Consider the following 17,474-nt stretch of genomic DNA (forward strand, 5'->3'; position numbering starts at 1 on the left):
CGCGCAGACCTCTCCTGCCACCCGCTGCTCCTCTCAACAGTGTACTTCGGTCCTCTGCCTGCTCTGCTCTCCGCTCTGGCTCTGGTGAATTCTCTCACCCTCCCGCGCTTCTGACTGTACCCAGTGCTTGTATAAATAAATAAATAAAAATAAATCTTAAAAAAAAAAAAAAAAGGCCAGAGGATTCTGCCTTCCCAGAAATTTTTCAATACATTTATATATTATAACTTAGAGAACTGTTTTTTCCTCACATTAGCAATCCTCTAGCTCTGTTAAATAACCCCTGGCGACAATCATTCTCCACATGTCTTGACATTCAAAAACAATGTGCTGGGTCAATTTCCTGCCAAAACAAGATCACTTCTCACTTATGTTCTGTGAAATACCGATCGTCGGTTTTTGTTATCACCTCAATTGAGTCACCAAATGAATGAAAGAAGCATAAAATCTTCAGACTACAAAAATAAACTGCTTCATTATTATAGATCATGCAACTATTCTATTAAGAAAGTGGACTGACTCATTTTGAAGTTCTGCATCTTTGATGGAAAGACACATGACAAAGAGGAGATAATTCTTGTCTCAGCCTAGTAGTTTAATGATAGCATTAATATTTAAAAATCGGGCCTCCCTGGTGGCGCAGTGGTTGAGTGCTGGGTTGCGAAACTGCCCGCAGCCTTTGCAGTGCCGGTTCGATTCCCCTGGCCACTCCCCGGCCACCGGGTGAGGGTCCCACATGGCGCGCAGACCTCTCCTGCCACCCGCTGCTCCCCTCAGCAGTGTACTTCGGTCCTTCTGCCTGCTCTGCTCCCCGCTCTGGCTCTGGTGAATTCTCTCACCCTCCCGCGCTTCTGACTGTACCCAGTGCTTGTATAAATAAACAAACAAACAAATAAATAAATAAATAGATCTTTAAAAATATATAGATTGTTAAAAAATAATTAAAAATCATTGAGACAATTAGTTTTGGAAATCTAAAGTACAACCTCCCTATTTTGGCAAGTTCCAACGTACACTGTACTTTGATCTGTAAGTCACCAACACTATACTATTTCATAACAGTATAGTATGCATTCTGCCTGCACTGGTAATATGCTTCTTATAGGGCCTCCCTGGTGGCACAAAGGGTTAAGCACTGTACTATGAAACAATCCACAGCCTCTGCAGCACAAGTTCGATCCCCAGCCACCAGGGAGAAACCCACATGGGAAGGCAGACCTCTCCTGTCTCACCTGCTGCTCCCCTCAGCAGTGTATTTCAGTCTGCCTATTCTGTTCCCTGCTGCCTCTGGTGGATCCTCTCACCCCCTACATCTCTGGCCTGTACCCCAGCTCTTGTATGCATAAATAAATCTAAAAAAAAAAAAATGCCTCTTAAACTTCCCCTTGACTTTGCATCTCTCTCTAGCCTCTACCTCATTGCTGTTCCTCTTCAGCAAAACTACAGGAAGTCTGTGCTCATCTCTTACCTCCAGTTCTCTCTTGGACTTTCATCTTTACTTAACTGAAATAGTTCTCACTTGAAGTCACTATGATTTACATCTGTGGCAGAGATTACTAGCTTGTCACAAGTTAGCTCCCTTTTCTTGTGTATGCCTTGATTTTTCTGAAATCCCCATTGCAGTTAGGGGTGGCCATGAGGTTTTTCAAGCTAGTGGAATATAAAAACCACTCAGCCTGGCCCATAAAAATCTCCGATTTGAGATCCTTCATATTTCTTTCAGCTGGTCATAGTGGAGATGACTAGTGTGATTTTGAAGCGATAGTAGTCTTCATTCAGTAGTATCTCTAAATGACTAAGACCAGGGAGCAATCCACATGGCTCAGCAGACCTCTTCTGATTCCCCCAGCAGTGTACTTCGGTCAATCAAGCTCTGTTTCTTATATGGAGGATTGTAGGGACTATTGTGTATGAACCATTAGACTTGGCAGTCATGTATTACGTGTAGCGGCTAGCATACACTAATTCACTATCCTATGTGATCTCTCAGCAGCATTTGACACACCTATTATTTCTGATAAGCTCAGCTTTTCAAGATGCCAGTACTTGTGATACTTTGTCTCCATCAGTTTTCTTTGCATGCTTCTAGTAGAGCCCTGAACTTTACAGAATTTGGACTTAGTGTTCAGCCTTTCCTAAACACTCTCTAGGTCTCCCTAAGTTTATTTACTTGATAGGGGAGAAGAGGTGGTTGTAAGTGCTACAAAAAGCATTATAATATTATAGAACAACTGAGTAACAGTTGAGAGATGTATCCTCAACAATTAGGAACCTTGCCTGGCACAGAAGTTGTTTGACTTGATAAACACGGATAAATGGCTTGTCTCCATTAAAAAATGTCTAATAGTGTAAAAGGAAACACACACACGCCAAGGTATTTTTAGGAACCTATGGTTGGAATATCTGTATTTTTTATGTGCACACCATCTATTTCTATATATGTGGTAACACAGAATTCACCATTTCACATCCTGTTTTTGAAATAGTCAAGTCAAAATCTCAAAATTACACACCCTTTTTACACTCTGATCAATACAATCAATCAAAATCAATAGATTTTGTTGTATTGATCACATCAAAATATAAGAGGATTTCACTAGCACACCAGCCATGTCTTACCATGAAAGCCTGTTTTAATCTCTTGTGTTCCAATAACACAAATGAAAAACTTTAGATTCTTCTTTGGCACTACTATTTCCCTCACCAAGACCTGGCTATTTTAACCTCCCAAATCATTCTAGTAAAAGCTGTCATAGCTCCTGACTGATAAAAACGCTGCCCAATAATCTTTTGCTTGATTTACTTCCCATATCATTAATCAAACACCTTCAACTTGTTTAGTCAGTAGCCAAAGACATTTTCAACTTAGAATTAGTTATCACCACTGGACAAACCAATTCAAATTCCCATTGCCCTTGGGATAAAAACCACTCTCCTTAAAGCTAAGGAATGTCTGCCCCATAGCTACTTATTAAATATGCACCCATTCACTCTCCATAGTTTCAGTCCTTCTTAACCTGAGAGCAGGGAGCCTTATTTAATTCATCATTTACTAACAGAACAGTCCTGGCACTTAGCTCAACAATTAGTGAAATAAATGAAAGTTAAATCAAAATAACATTAACAAGTCTTCTTGTAACCTGAAAAATGGACAGAAGAGGAATAATGAGCAGCTTTCAAACATTTCCAGTTTCTAGGAAAAGAGATGTTCACTGTTAGATCTAAGTCACTTAGAAAGATGAAAGATTGTTTTGGACTTCCAAATTTTGAATTAACTAGGGCTTCGAAAGGGGACATGACAAAAAAGGATATATAAAAAAAAGTATTTGGAACACAGGACAAGGTAAGTACCAACAGTAGAAATGCAATCAAGTAAAAAACACTTAACAGCTAACACTTGCAGAGGCCCCAACAATGTCAGATACTTTATATATTAACTAAATCCTCACAATCATCCGCCTCATTTTACAAAGGGAACAGAAACACAGAAAATGGCTATTAAACAATGGAGCGGTAATTCAGGGCTAAACTGTCTCCAGATCCCACCCCTTGACCATTAGATTATAGGTAATTCATTCATGGACAACATATGGGAGTTAAGATAGTACCTGGGCTAAGGGAAAACACCCAGAGAGTTTCTAAGGGAAAGTGACTGATAGAAAGGGGGGGGGGGCAGTAGGAGATGATTAATGGAGGAGTAAGAGCAAATACAGAAAAATCAAAAGTATTTAATATCACAAAAGTGAAAGCATTCTAAGGAGGCAGTGAGCCTCTCAAAATTCTTAGAGATCAAGGTCAAAGAGAACATTACATTTGACCAGTAGAAGGCTAGTAATCATTGTTTAATTCTAAACCTGCTCGGTATTTGGAAATGTTTAAAATACTCTGAAATATACTACTACATAGATTGGAAGATTTCAGTCACTATGTGTCAAAAATAGCTGGAGGTTTACTTAGAAATTATGACATTCTATTTATGGAACTCTATTACCAAGGGAAATTTGATTATTCAATATTTTTAAATAATTTAGCACTCTGGCCTCAAATGGATCAAAATGATTACTACTAAAGTTTCACGAACACAGAACAACAAGGGTATTTATTCATGTCATATAAATCTAACTTATGATAAGCAAATTAACCTAAAGTAAAAATATGAATATGCACTAAAATTTTATATTCACTTGCTACAAGCTATCACATAATTGAAATAAAAACACCCTGTGATGCTAAAATTCTCCTCAAATAAGTTGTTCCATACAAACTTCCTAGACCAAATAATATCCTCCTTTAAATCTGGTTAATTGAATATAATGTGGGACAAACATTTTACCCCTTCTTAAAAATGTTTTTCCAGTCAAAAGTTAGATAATGCTATTACAATTAAAATTGAAAGTGAGTTTTTATACATTTATAAAAATCTTGAGTCTTACTTTAATTTGTAAATATGCTTATTCTGGCTTCTGTCCAATACAAACTTGTGAAGACTGATTTAAGGAATCTTCATTGTTAGGAATATATAATTAGTAGAAATTCATTTACATCATTCTTCTTAATAAAAGTCTCAAGTTTCCAAAATTGTATATGCCTTAAAAACCTCATTTTTGGTTTGAAGTATATATTCATAGATGTGACTACATGATTATTTCTGTAGAGCTTGAAAATGTGTTCCAATTCCTGAACTTGGCCCATGTCCATAACTTCAGGTATCTTCCCATCCATTCTTCTCCTTTCCTTTTGAGATATGAAAGTAGCAGTGCCTTGGAAAAACCATTTTTTTTTTCTTAAAATAAATAAATGTTTAGTTTCCTTTAGATCACTCTTTTTTTTTACTAATTACTGTTCTAATATTCTTTAATTTCTCTACTGGGCATCTAAATGAACTAATGTAGATCTGTAACAAGTTTTCAGTGTTACTTAAATGTTTTACTTTGTTATACATCAATTTTCACAAATAAGCAGTTGGATATAGAACAATTTCTTATTTTTACTTAGGTTGTGTGAAATGCAATTAGGAGAAAATATCTTGAAACAAACCTACACATTAAATTAGGGACATAGATAAATGCTGCAGACAGACATCAGTAGTTTATTGTTTGTTTAGTCCAAACACATTCAAAATGGAAACTCAAAGAATACTTTCCACCTGAAACAATTAAACTAGGTTCTACTAGCATATAATGCTTAACACATTACAGCAATAAAGATGGTAATCCATTGTCTTCTATACCTACTAAAGCCAAGATGGTAAAGCCGATTTGGTTGCAAGTGTCATAAGGATAGAATATTACCATCAAAAAAATTAAAAAATCAGCAAATAACAGTAATGGTAGATGAATATTTTTACTCTGTTTCACTGAAAAGGGGACAAAATGTTAAAAGTCCACAGTACTGCAGGTGAACAATCACCATGTAAACTTCTCCATGATGTTCTCGTGTTTTATTTGTGGTATGTAAAGACTGAAGCTGAATGGCTCTTTGCTCTAATTTTCTATTACACTTAACATTGTCATTACTTTTGGTGCCAGAACAGTTCTCATGGGTGACAGGGCAATATCCTGCATTGGAAATTTTATATATATATATAAAAAGGGAGGGAGAAAGAAATGTAAGACTAGAAGGAAAATATGCTAAAAATCCGAAACAAAACAAAAACACTGACAATAAACCACTTGTTTAAAAGTGATTTGAATAAAAGGCTTCAAAATGCAAAAGTAATTTTCTGATAAGAACTTCAAGTACTATACATCAGAAAGTGTAAAACTGTTTCAAATAGGAAAAATCCACAACCCCCCCCCAAAAAAAGGAAACTAGGAGAAATCTGTGCCCCCCAAATATATGCAATAGTGCAAGACTTTTCCTCAAACATGGAAGACCTCATTCATGGGGGGAAAAAAGAACAGATTAAATTTTAATTTTACTTATATTGCCCGGTACATTAAAAAACAAAATGTGCATCATTTGTTACTTTACTAAATAGCAAACAGTTTCATAAAGAACCAGCTTGCTACTATGTCAAGTGCATTTTTTATTTGTTTTTACTACAATAGAATGGAGAAGTCTTCCATGCTAACAAGCAGCTTTAAGTGGTCACACTTATTTACCTACCTCCTAGCTTGAAACATCAGAAACCAGTAAATACGAAATGCTCCAAGCATAAAATTGGATTATCTTTTGCCATAGTTGTGGTTTACTGGAGCTTGCTATACAGACAGACAATAATCCAGCAGCTACAAACTTTGCTCACAGAATTGTTTAGAGATTCATGTAAAAATAAAAGATGTCGTCCCAGACTTAAATTCAGAGCCACTCGGGTGCTGACATCAGTTCAAGAATTGTGCAAAATGAATGATAGTTCCCTGCCCCCCCAACCCCATAGAAAATGCAAACACTTAAGAGCTGCTGTTCTTTTCTCTGAAAATTGCAGTATCCTCACTTCAGGTTTACTTGCCGTTTATGGAATCTGACTGCTTTTAAAATGTCACTAAAAATGTACATTAAGTTGACTGACTTTTCCAAGCACCTCTCAAGTGATATGCTTCAACGTTCACATTTATGCTAAGAGAAAAGTCAACAAGAGACTTACTCTAGTAACTGACTTCCTCCTTCCCTCTCCCTCCCCAACACACAAGACTCACTCCCACAGAGAACACAAAATTGTTAACTGAACAAGATATATAATATGCTAGTCAATTTTACTGATTTTAAAGATACTGCAATTTTTATACACTTCAATGATTTTCAACATTTTGCAGCTGTTTGGCTTTGCAGCACAGCAATTCATACACTATACTGTACAAAATTACCAGCAAGACTGGAATGATGTATTAATAGAAGGCACCATCATGCTTATTACATTACCAGAGAACAAAAATACAGTAAAGACAATTTTCACTGTACACAGCTTAAAGAAAGGAAAAGGGGAGGAGGAGTGTGTTGAGCAGCCAGCCATCCCTGTACTGAAGAGGGGCAGGTAGAAAAATCTTAGATATGGAGCTACTAAATCTGGTCTAATAGTCAAGACCATAGCATCTGAAGTTCTGATTTTGTTACTTAGTTCACAACTAAATGATTTCCTTCTGGAATATACTTGTAGTCTTGTTAAGGTTTATGTGTACATACGCTGGTCACAGCAAGCAGATAAAATGCCCTCATCATTTCACAAACTATTCTCTACTGGAAAAAAGATGATTTTTTTCCCCCTGTTGCCTCCTGTCGCAGATGTCAATGTTAATGAGTTCAAAGTACCCATTAGTGCATTTTTGATGAGTGCATAACAAGTTTCTGTTGGTTTGTATTTGGGGGGGAGCCAAGAAAAAAGGCAAGATTCTCCAATTGCACAAATTGCACTAATTGTGTTTCCAACATTAATAGGCAGAAACAGTAACACTTAAACAAAATGTGCAGCAGAGGATTTTTTGACTCAAAGGACCTGAATTCAGTTGGGCATGTCCTTTTAAGTTCATTTTGTTGTAGATAGTTTAGATATGGTCATTTCTCAGTCCTCAAATCTCCAAGTCTAGATTTATAAATTAATGTGAATCCTGTTGTGAAATTGGGGAAATAATGTCCACCTCAATTTAACTGATAACCAAAAGATGCTTTTCACATCAAAGAAATGATCAAAAAGGCTGTGTCACATTCCAAAGCCAAAAAAAAAAAAAAAATAACAAGAATGCAAACACGATGAATTATGTACCACTGCTAAGACTTTGCCAACAGTGGAGCTTCAGCGACGCTGTCCTGTGAAGCGACCTTCCATTTGCCCGGTTCCTCTCCCAGAGCCAAGTTTCTGTGCCATGCCACCTCTTGGAGGAGGTCCTCTCCCATCTCGGTCACGCATCATTCCACCACCCACTATTCCACGTGGACCACCAGGACCTCGATCATTGCGCCGGATATCCCTGCGATCATCACCACCACCTCTGGTTTCTCGCTCTCTTGCAGCTCTTGTTTTTTTCTCTTCCACATTTAAACGTACTTCCCCTCGAAACATAATTGGCTTTAGGGGAGAAAAAGATTTTTAGGGGCAGGTTAGACAGCAATAGTAATGTATTCCCTTGCATACATTAGAAACTCCTAAGAGGAAACTTTCACAAAATTCTTAAAATGCAATCTCTATCCCAATCGTCTTTTTCTCAAGTCTCAGACTTACATTGCTAACATATCTTTATTCTCTGCATAAATGACCATTTAATAATGAACTATTTTCAAGTTTAAAATTAACAAAATATTTTCTATGGTTTTAAAAAGCACAAAATTAAAAAAAAAAAAAAATAAAAAGCACAAAATTAATATCATACACAACAGAAATAATTAATTAAAGCTTGAATTTTATGCCCTTTAAGTCACTTACTTTTGCAATTAAGATTCTCTGAACTGGTTCAGAGTCATCGAAAACCACAAAACCAAAATTTGGAAGCTTTCCCCCAACACCCTTGGTATTGATGCGAAGTTCTACAACATTTCCAAAACCTGTGAAAGTAAACATTGCACCAAGTTATCTTAACAGAATACTTTGAAGACTTTAATTGTTCAGGATGAATTTACCTTAACCTCCTTATCTTTATGACACTTATAACCAAATTGGCTTTTCCATCTTGGCTTTAGTAGGTATAGAAGGCAATGGATTACCAACTTTATTGCTGTAAAAGTTGCAAGTTGCTATACTGAGTAACAACTATGGCATATTCACTGATATAGTTGGTTTACCTAAGATGCTAACAACAGGTATGACTGCTTGTTTGGTTACCCTTCTGCATCTTATCAGTTTTTGAAATGTCACCTGAAGTTTTATTAAAAAAACACTATTTTTTTATTTTTTATTTTCATTTGCCAAGTGAGTTTCATATTGAAATTTAAGGCTGAATCCTCCAGCACTTTCTCCTAACCTACTAACCAGTTCAATCAACACTAAGTACAATCACTACGAAACAACAATATAGTCTTCTCCCTTCTGATCAATTAAAGTGATTGCTACAGTATGTATTATTTGAAAATTAATTATGGAAAAAGCTCAAGTCTTCTGCTTAACTTTAAAATACAGAAAAACATCACTTACTCATGAAAAACTCTTTCAGTTCATTTTCATCAATATCATGTGGCAAGTTACCAACAAAAAGTTGATGACTGTCTGGATAGCGAATTATTCTACGGTTGTCAGATTCATTCTGTTCAATATCTCCTCTGCCTGAGAAAAAGGAATAGAGTAGATACTAAAAGTTTACAAATATAAACTTTAAAAACTAGTTCAAAGCAACAAATTTAAGAAATCACACAACATCAATATTCCTGTTTTAATTTAGTGAGATAGTGACCATCTAAACAGAGGTGGCTAGTAAGGTTAGAAAACAACATGGTATTACACTATAAAGTGAGGGACTAAGTCCTTTCTTTTAGATCTACTGGTCTGATTACATGAAAGTCAAATATTAACACAGATATTCCTCCTTAACCAAACTTTTACAGTCACATCAAAATGGTTCAGATACTGGGCCTCCCCGGTGGCGCAGCGGTTGAGCGCTGGGTTGCGAAGCTGCCCGTGACCTCTGCGGCGCCGGTTCGATCCCCGGCTGCTCCCCAGCCACCGGAGGAGGGTCCCACATGGCGCGCAGACCTCTCCTGCCGCCCACTGCTCCCCTCAGCAGTGTACTTCGGTCCTTCTGCCTGCTCTGCTCCCCGCTCTGGCTCTGGTGAATTCTCTCACCCTCCCGCGCTTCTGACTGTACCCAGTGCATGTACAAACAAACAAACAAACAAGTAAAATAAATAAAGCATGCCTCTATTAAAAAAAAAAAAAAAAAGGTTCAGATACTGAGGTATATTTGTAGCAAATAATAGTTTAGCATTTTAAAATTTACAAATGACTTAATCTTCAATTATATGAAATTACAGCTACATCAGTAAATTTAATAGTAGGAATATCTCACTTCACAGCATTTTACATATGTTAGGGTGCTCTCAAAGATAAATGTATGTGTACGTAAACACATGCACACACACAAATCTTGTTTGATATTCCTAATAACACAATAGACAACACTGAAGAAAACAAGAAGATACTGCATTAAAAAAATCATTTAACGATTGAATGACATTAAGACAATCTCATAGGGCCTCCCTGGTGGTGCAGGCGGTTGAGTGCAGCACTGTGAAGCTGTCCACAGCCTCGGCAGCGCGGGTTTGATCCTGGCCAGCCAGGGAGATACTCACATGGCGCAGCTGCTCCCCTCAGCAATGTATGTCATTCAGTCTGCCTGTTCTGTTCCCCGCTCTGTCTCTGATAAATCCTCTCACCCTCCCACACATCTGGCCTGTACCCCGGTTCTTACATGCATGAATAAATCTTTAATTAAAAAAAAATTAAAAAAAAAAAGGAACAATCTCATAATTTATGATCCAAGACCATAAACTCAATCAGTGGCAAAGCTAAGACAAAATCTCTAGCTCCTATTACTTCTTTATTTATTTATTTAATTGATTTATACATACATACATACATTCAAGCACTGGGTACAGTCAGAAGCGCGGGAAGGTGAGAGGATTCACCAGAGCCAGAGCAGGGAGCAGAACAGGCAGAAGGACCGAAGTACACTGCTGAGGGGAGCAGCGGGCAGCAGGAGAGGTCTGCGTGCCATGTGGGATCCTCCTCTGGTGGCTGGGGAGCAGCCAGGGATCGAACCAGCGCTGCAGAGGCTGCAGGCAGCTTTGCAACCCAGCGCTCAACCGCTGTGCCACCGGGGAGGCCCCACTTCTTTGTTTAGTACCACATCACTTATATTTACTTTGGTGGAAAAAAATGCCACTTTCTAAATTTGATGCAAAGTATGTCTCCCATTTCCTCCAAAAGCAATTTAAACATGTCTATGGAATTCAGAGGCAGTACATATATTAGCTAACAATGGAAACAAGTCAAAAATCATGGCAACTTAATACTGAAGACAATCAAAATAAGAAGAATCAGGGTGTGCTTATTACTTATCTGTGAAGAGATTAAGAGTGGTAAGTAAAAGAGTAGGTCATTGGCAGCTTGGGTTTGAATTCTTACAACCAATGACAAAAAACAAAATAAAATTTGTCTCCAAATTCTTCTACATTTTCCAAATACGAGTCTCTACGACATGTCAATGAGTCCTCCCCTAAAAATTGTCTTACCCCAAGACTATATTTTACTAAAAGGATTTGCGTATAAAATACATTACAGTATTTTAAAGTTCCATCTCCCAACTTTTCAAGAGCTAAACGATAGAAGTTATAGATGGGGCTGACTTACCTGGTCTTGGTCCTCTAGGAGGAAAACCAGGTCGTTCCCTAGGTCGCTGTTCACGCACACGAGGTGGCTGAGATTGAACTTCTGGCTTAGCTTCAACTCTCGGCTAAAACACAAGGGAAAAAAAAAACACGTTAAAAAGAAAATACATTCCAAAGGAGAAATATTAACTAAAGCAACTACAACAAGACACCAGCAAGCATAACAGTATTTTTAAAGCTTTGCATGTTTTTAACATAGTGTCCTATGTATGTGAAATTTATTTTTATAAAGATATTCTGTACCAATCTAGGACTGTAGGGTAGTTTTGTCTTTCCATTCAGTTATATAACTCACAATAAGCTGCTTTTTAAAATTACATTTTTCCCCACTAATTTACATCCACACTAAGACAGCATAAAAGGTACTGCTACAAAAGTCACAAAAATGCAGGATGAGCCACTCCATGTAAATGCATACACAAAATAAAAAGCCATCTTTATCTTAGATAGGTAAAGAAATATTAGATAGGTAAGAATATATTATCCAGTTTGCTACCCTTCGAATGCAATAGCTTCTAAACCTGAACCCATAAATATTGAAAATCAGTATTCTGAAAGTTCAAAATATGCAATTTAGCTTACTCTAGAGTCTAAAAATACTACCTTTAAGTTAAAATGCACATAAAGAGAGGAACATGCATATCTAAAATAGTAAAGGAAGTCCTCTGGTTCTGTATTGTTCTTCCATAAGGTGTGCATTTATTGAAGGACTGACCCCAACTATTTTCCTTAACTGTGCCTGAGAGAGGTGTATAGCTGCTTAAAATGTCATAGAATACCTTAAAATGTTTCTAACTGCTGAATTAAACAAATACAATTAAAATAAATATTTTAACACAAAATGTCCTGTTCAGTATCCCCAACTTTTCAGGCTGTCTACTGACCAATACTTATGGCCCAAAGAAGAAACAAAACATTTCTGTCTTTAAAGGATGTTGGCAACAGCAGGATATAAAAAACAAGTCAGAAAGTAATTTCAGGTTTGTCTTTATGGTTGATCACTTCTAAGGACTTCTCTGTTCAGGCAGTGGCTCAATCTTTTATCATTTATTTATGGGATAATACAATTTGCAAGAACAACTTTTTATATAAAGACTTAAGTTTCTTTATAATGATAACTTATTGCAAATTATTTTACACACTGAAACCAAAAGGTATATTAATTCCTATACTAGCAGTTTTTAATGGATTTGCTTATCTCTTTCCGAGTTGTTTTCCTGCATGTACGTGTCCCATTTCCCTCAAGACAATATAGCTTCCCATGTTCTAGAATTTTGCTAGTTGAAATATAAAATTAATTTTCTCCAGTTGTTTCAATTATTTATATGTATTTATTTCATATAATGGACCATATCTCCACCCTACTAACAAAGCACAGTATCATTAGACACAGATGTTCAGTTTGGTTCATTTAAAATAACTTAATTTTTAGTTCTCTAAACAAAACCATGTAGGAGGGGAATGCTCAATGCTGACAAGTGGGGACTTTATTATAGTTGTGAGACCATTGCTATTTGTATTTGGAGTTAACATTATATAATAATTTGAAACAAAATGTGATGTCTGAAAAGTCAGTTATTTATAAATTTCAACTAAGGGGGTCTAAAAAGCACTACTTACTTCAGCATGAATGTAAAGCAGCATGAATATAAAAGTTAAAGAAAAGATATACTGTGTTCAGGCCTGATAAAGCTAATTTAGAAAATTAATATAAACAGCAGATAAACATTTCATTTTAAAAATTGCACGAGAATTTTAGACTTCGTCTATTCAACTATTAATCAAAGAACTTGAGGCACCCTGGCTAACTGATTTAAATTCTTTTCAAAACACCAAAACAAAAGTAACTGTAAGTTGTAGAATAAAAAGTTCTTAATTATCCATTAAGGATTTAAAATTAAAAACAAATTCAAATAATTTTCTAACAAGTTAAATAATCCATTCAATATGATTAAGACACCAGACTTTTACTAGATATTTGATAGTCGATGCAAGAAAAATGAGACCAAAAATCTAATATTCCTTTCAATAACCAATTAATGTATGTCAACAAAGCCAGCCGCACCCTTACAAATCTTCAGGCTCAATTTCATGACTGAAAATATTTATTCCAAACAAACAAAATGGCTAACATACCACATCCTATTTTAGGACCTAAAACTAACTCCATGCAACGTTATACTACTTTAGGACCTTACACTAATTCCATGCCACCAGAAAGTGTGCTACATGAAAAATCCCACAAATGAAGGTAGAATAAATATGAAACAAAATGGAACCATAAAATAACAGCACAAATAACCACGAATCTAATAAACAAGTTCTTCAACTGAATATAGGCTGTTTGGATGAACTAGCCAATTTCCAGACAAGTGTTTTTACCGAGAACTAAACTTTCCTACACCTAAATGAATGCCTATCAATAACCTAAGAATTAGATGTAAATTTTAAATCAATTATCTATACTAAAAGTATTATGGGAAGATACTGCATCAAGTTACAAAATAAAAATTGAGCGGTTTATTAAATCAAGTGGAAAAATCATAAATTCATTCTAAATATAAAGATGAGAAAAACATCTTTTAAAGTCTAAATTATACTTAAAATTTGTTTAAGGGGTGGGTTGGAAAATACAATATGGTCTACAATCTAAAAAAGTAACTTCAAAACTTAAACTCCTCCCCCACCCCACCCCGGCAAAAGGGTAGATCTCTAGTGTAATTTAGTCATGCTTTAATATAGTACTCCTCCTTGATGTGAAGAGATACAAATCCTCCAAGGGACTAAATTAGTCTATAGGCTTACCTGCCCTTCTATTGATATCGCTGTCTGACCTTGCATGAGGTACTCTAGGCCTCAATCTTCCTGTTTTTAAACGTAATTATGAAACCAACTCTCACATGGTGGTTGTAAATTAAGAAAGAATGAATATAAAGTGCTTTTTGCACAACTACATGATGCATATTAAAAGCATAATAAAAATCATCTATTTTAGCTTTTAAAGCAGTATATTTAAAAATAAATGTACTCAACTCTCTGAGATAAAGTAATAATCCAAGGGACTCCGAATGCAAATATGTTAAGAAACCAAACATTTCAAAAGAAAAGCCAGAAGTCACATATCAGGTCTTTAGATGAACTGAAAGGTATAAGCAATACCGGGCAAATTAATTTTTAAGATAAGAATCTGTTTGCGATCTTAGGTAATTACTCAACATTTCCTAAACAACAACAGGTATTCTATTACTGTGTAGCTGATTATATATACCAACACCAAAAAGATTGTAATTACTATTTTTGGAACAGAAGTTTCACTGCTTAGAGTATATAAAAGGTGTATATAAACAAATTTATGTGCACTAACCACTTTAAATGTAAATTTTCTAGTGGAATGAAATCTGACTCAAAGTCTATGAAAAAGACTTGACCACTCTTTATGCCTATAAGCTTAAGTGGAATTTAATTATTTTAACCAATACCTATAAACATGTTAGGTAGCAATGTCTTCTTATCAATGTTTTTGAAAAGCTCTGAAATGGTAGATGAGAAACAGACAAAAAGCAGAATACTGGAATGATCAGTTAAGGTGAACACTACAGTCGTAAGTTGGTACAGGCTTCGATCAAACTGTGTGAAACACTTACAGACTGAGAGATTAGAGTTGTTTTAAAACTTTCCTTTTTTAAAAAACAATGACTCCTTATAATTCCACACGACTTTGTGTCTTTCCAAATTTCTTCCCTAAAATATTTAAAATTTTTTAAAAAGGAACGTTTTTGTTGTTTTCAGAAGCCTTTTAAAATGACTATGTATATATGTATATTGGTAAAACCAACTTAATCTGCATTTCACACACCCAAACCCCAAATACCACCGATGTAGATGATGAATGGTGATTTGGCATTTAATGTGGGTGCATTGACATTTAATACAAATTTTTTGTAAATTTAATGCATAATTTATGATTGACTCATTTTAAAAAGTATGAAAAAGATAAGCATTTGGCAATGTAACAAGGATACAATCCAATGTGTTCACAGATTGGTTACCTGTGAGACTGGTGCTTTAACATGGGGTGGAATTCCAGAGGAAGAAACAGTACCACTAGGAGGCAGGTTTTTACTGGTCACTGAAGCCCAGGAGAAAGCCTGCAGGAAATGCAACAAACCTAGACTACTAATCATGGAAAACCACCAACATTCCTATAGGGAAACTTCCAAATATTTATTTTGTTTTCATTTCTAAGCTATTGCTCTATATTGAAGGATTCCTAAAAGAAAGGCACACACACACATGCCAGTCTATGTGCCAGATTTCAAAATCTCATTATGCAACATTATTTATCACCATTTTGTCTGAACTAAATAAAACCACAAGCAAGTTCCTACAAGCTCTATATAGAACAGGAAGTGGCAACAAAACCACTAACAACTACACAAACTAGAAAAATCTGAACCTAATAGAACCAATTTCTTTTGGGAGAAGATAGGGTGTGTAATAGTGTTAAGGGGAGAAGGGGATGAAAGGAAAGAAAAGAGCACTAACTGGAACCATTAAAAGACATCACTAATTGAACAAGGAATCTGTTCCTCTCACTACCCAAATATATTTTATTTTAACCTACTTTACAGAAAGATAAAAGATGTCTTAGGTAGGCTTAAAAGATCTCTGGGTGTTACTCATCTTTCCAAGATAGTTTAATTGGTGTAGAAAGGAAATGTTCCCATTTAAACCAGAAATATCTGTAAATAATAAAAGGCCAGCTTGTTTGAATTGGGAGATTATATGAATCCTGTTGCATCAGTGCGTAAAGAACTTAATACACAATGGAAGAGCAACTCTCGGCTTTATATATGGACTTGAATAATTTCAAGTAAGATAACTAATACTGCATACAGACAAGGATGCATTTTAAATTTCATTTAAGGGTATTTTCTTCGGGGATGGGGAACAATGGAATTTCCTCAGGATTATAAAACCCCCACAACTTTCATATACATAAGAATATAGTTTACTATAGCAAATAATTTAACGTAATAGAACAAAGGTCATGCTTCATTAACAGTACCAAATATGAAAGTGTGATGTTACAGTCTAAAAAGTTCTTTTGATCTAACCTTTGGTGGTTCTTGTGGCAGAGAAACAGGTTCAGCAGGAGGAGGAGAAGTAGATTTCTCCTCTAATTCTTCTAAATTCTTCTCCTCCACTTGGGGCTTCAGCTCTTCAGTCTTTGCTTCAGATTCTGGCTCAGGTTCAGGCTCATGAGAGGATTCTTCCAAAGGTTCCTCTATGCCATTACTATAATAAAATATTTTTTGTTCATTATTCAGTGAGTGAAATGATCAAGTTCAATAAAATTCAATTACTTCCTAACCTAATGGGCACAACTAGTAATAACCTGTTCTCTATCTATAAGCTGTTTTGAAGCAAAAGTTAACTGGAAGGCAGAAGGGAATAATACTCTCAAGCAGCATTTCTTTAAATCCATTATTTAAAAACAAGATCTCAAAATTATTAAGAATACTTTAATGCTAACCATAAATAAATCCCACATTTACAAAAATAAAATGCTCACTTTCTGTAATGTCTGAAACACTACATTATCAGTCAACGATCAGCTTTAGGTCAAACCATGTTCATTTTTTGAGTTAAATAAAGTAATTCTTCATGTATGTAATAAGTACTCAAAACTGGTCTGATTGGTGGCTTTATTAAAAAAATTCATTTCCAACAGTAATTCTAGAACAAAAACCACCTTTTAAGTACATTATAGTTCAGACCAAATACATTACAAACAGTATTCTTACGTCACAGGATGAGCTTCATAGTAACCACTGTTGGTGTTTTCTTGCACAGGTTCTGGAGATGGTTGCCTTTCTTCTTGTTCCTCTTCTACTTCATCTTCTGATTCTAACAACAGATAATACAGCACATCACATCTATTTTTAAGAGGCTTAACAGTTTCTGATATGCATATTTTTAATATGTTTAAAGAAGCGACGACAGTAAAAAATTAGCAAATTTCTTACAAAAGCAATCAACTGCATAATTCCCTGTTCTCTCAAAAAACTGAAGAGTAAAAGTAACGTGAAGTTTGGTATTTGCTGTACTCCATTAAAAAAAAAAATCTGCTAAGAAATAGAAATGGTAGGAAATACATGATA

At 35.6% G+C, this 17,474-nt stretch overlaps 1 protein-coding gene across 6 annotated transcripts in view; it reads right to left on the reverse strand.

Moving 5' to 3' along the window:
• Positions 1–6,693: 6,693 nt before the first annotated feature.
• Positions 6,694–17,474, reverse strand: part of G3BP2 (G3BP stress granule assembly factor 2) — a 76,713-nt gene continuing 65,932 nt past the window's right edge. For 3 of the 6 annotated variants that reach the window (XM_054688392.1, XM_037530649.2, XM_054688393.1), the window contains 7 exons: positions 17,118–17,220; positions 16,428–16,608; positions 15,360–15,458; positions 11,273–11,375; positions 9,062–9,190; positions 8,357–8,475; positions 6,694–8,002 (listed from right to left, as the gene is read on the reverse strand). In XM_054688392.1, coding sequence (XP_054544367.1) covers positions 7,730–8,002; positions 8,357–8,475; positions 9,062–9,190; positions 11,273–11,375; positions 15,360–15,458; positions 16,428–16,608; positions 17,118–17,220 — 1,007 coding nt within the window. In that variant the 3' untranslated portion in view covers positions 6,694–7,729. The remainder of the gene's footprint in view (positions 8,003–8,356; positions 8,476–9,061; positions 9,191–11,272; positions 11,376–15,359; positions 15,459–16,427; positions 16,609–17,117; positions 17,221–17,474) is intronic. The other 3 variants (XM_054688394.1, XM_037530650.2, XM_054688395.1) reach the window with 1 other exon arrangement.

This window comes from Talpa occidentalis, unplaced genomic scaffold (genome assembly GCF_014898055.3).
Source record: "Talpa occidentalis isolate TD23 unplaced genomic scaffold, MPIMG_talOcc4v2.1 talOcc4.6, whole genome shotgun sequence".
Lineage (NCBI taxonomy): Eukaryota > Metazoa > Chordata > Mammalia > Eulipotyphla > Talpidae > Talpa > Talpa occidentalis.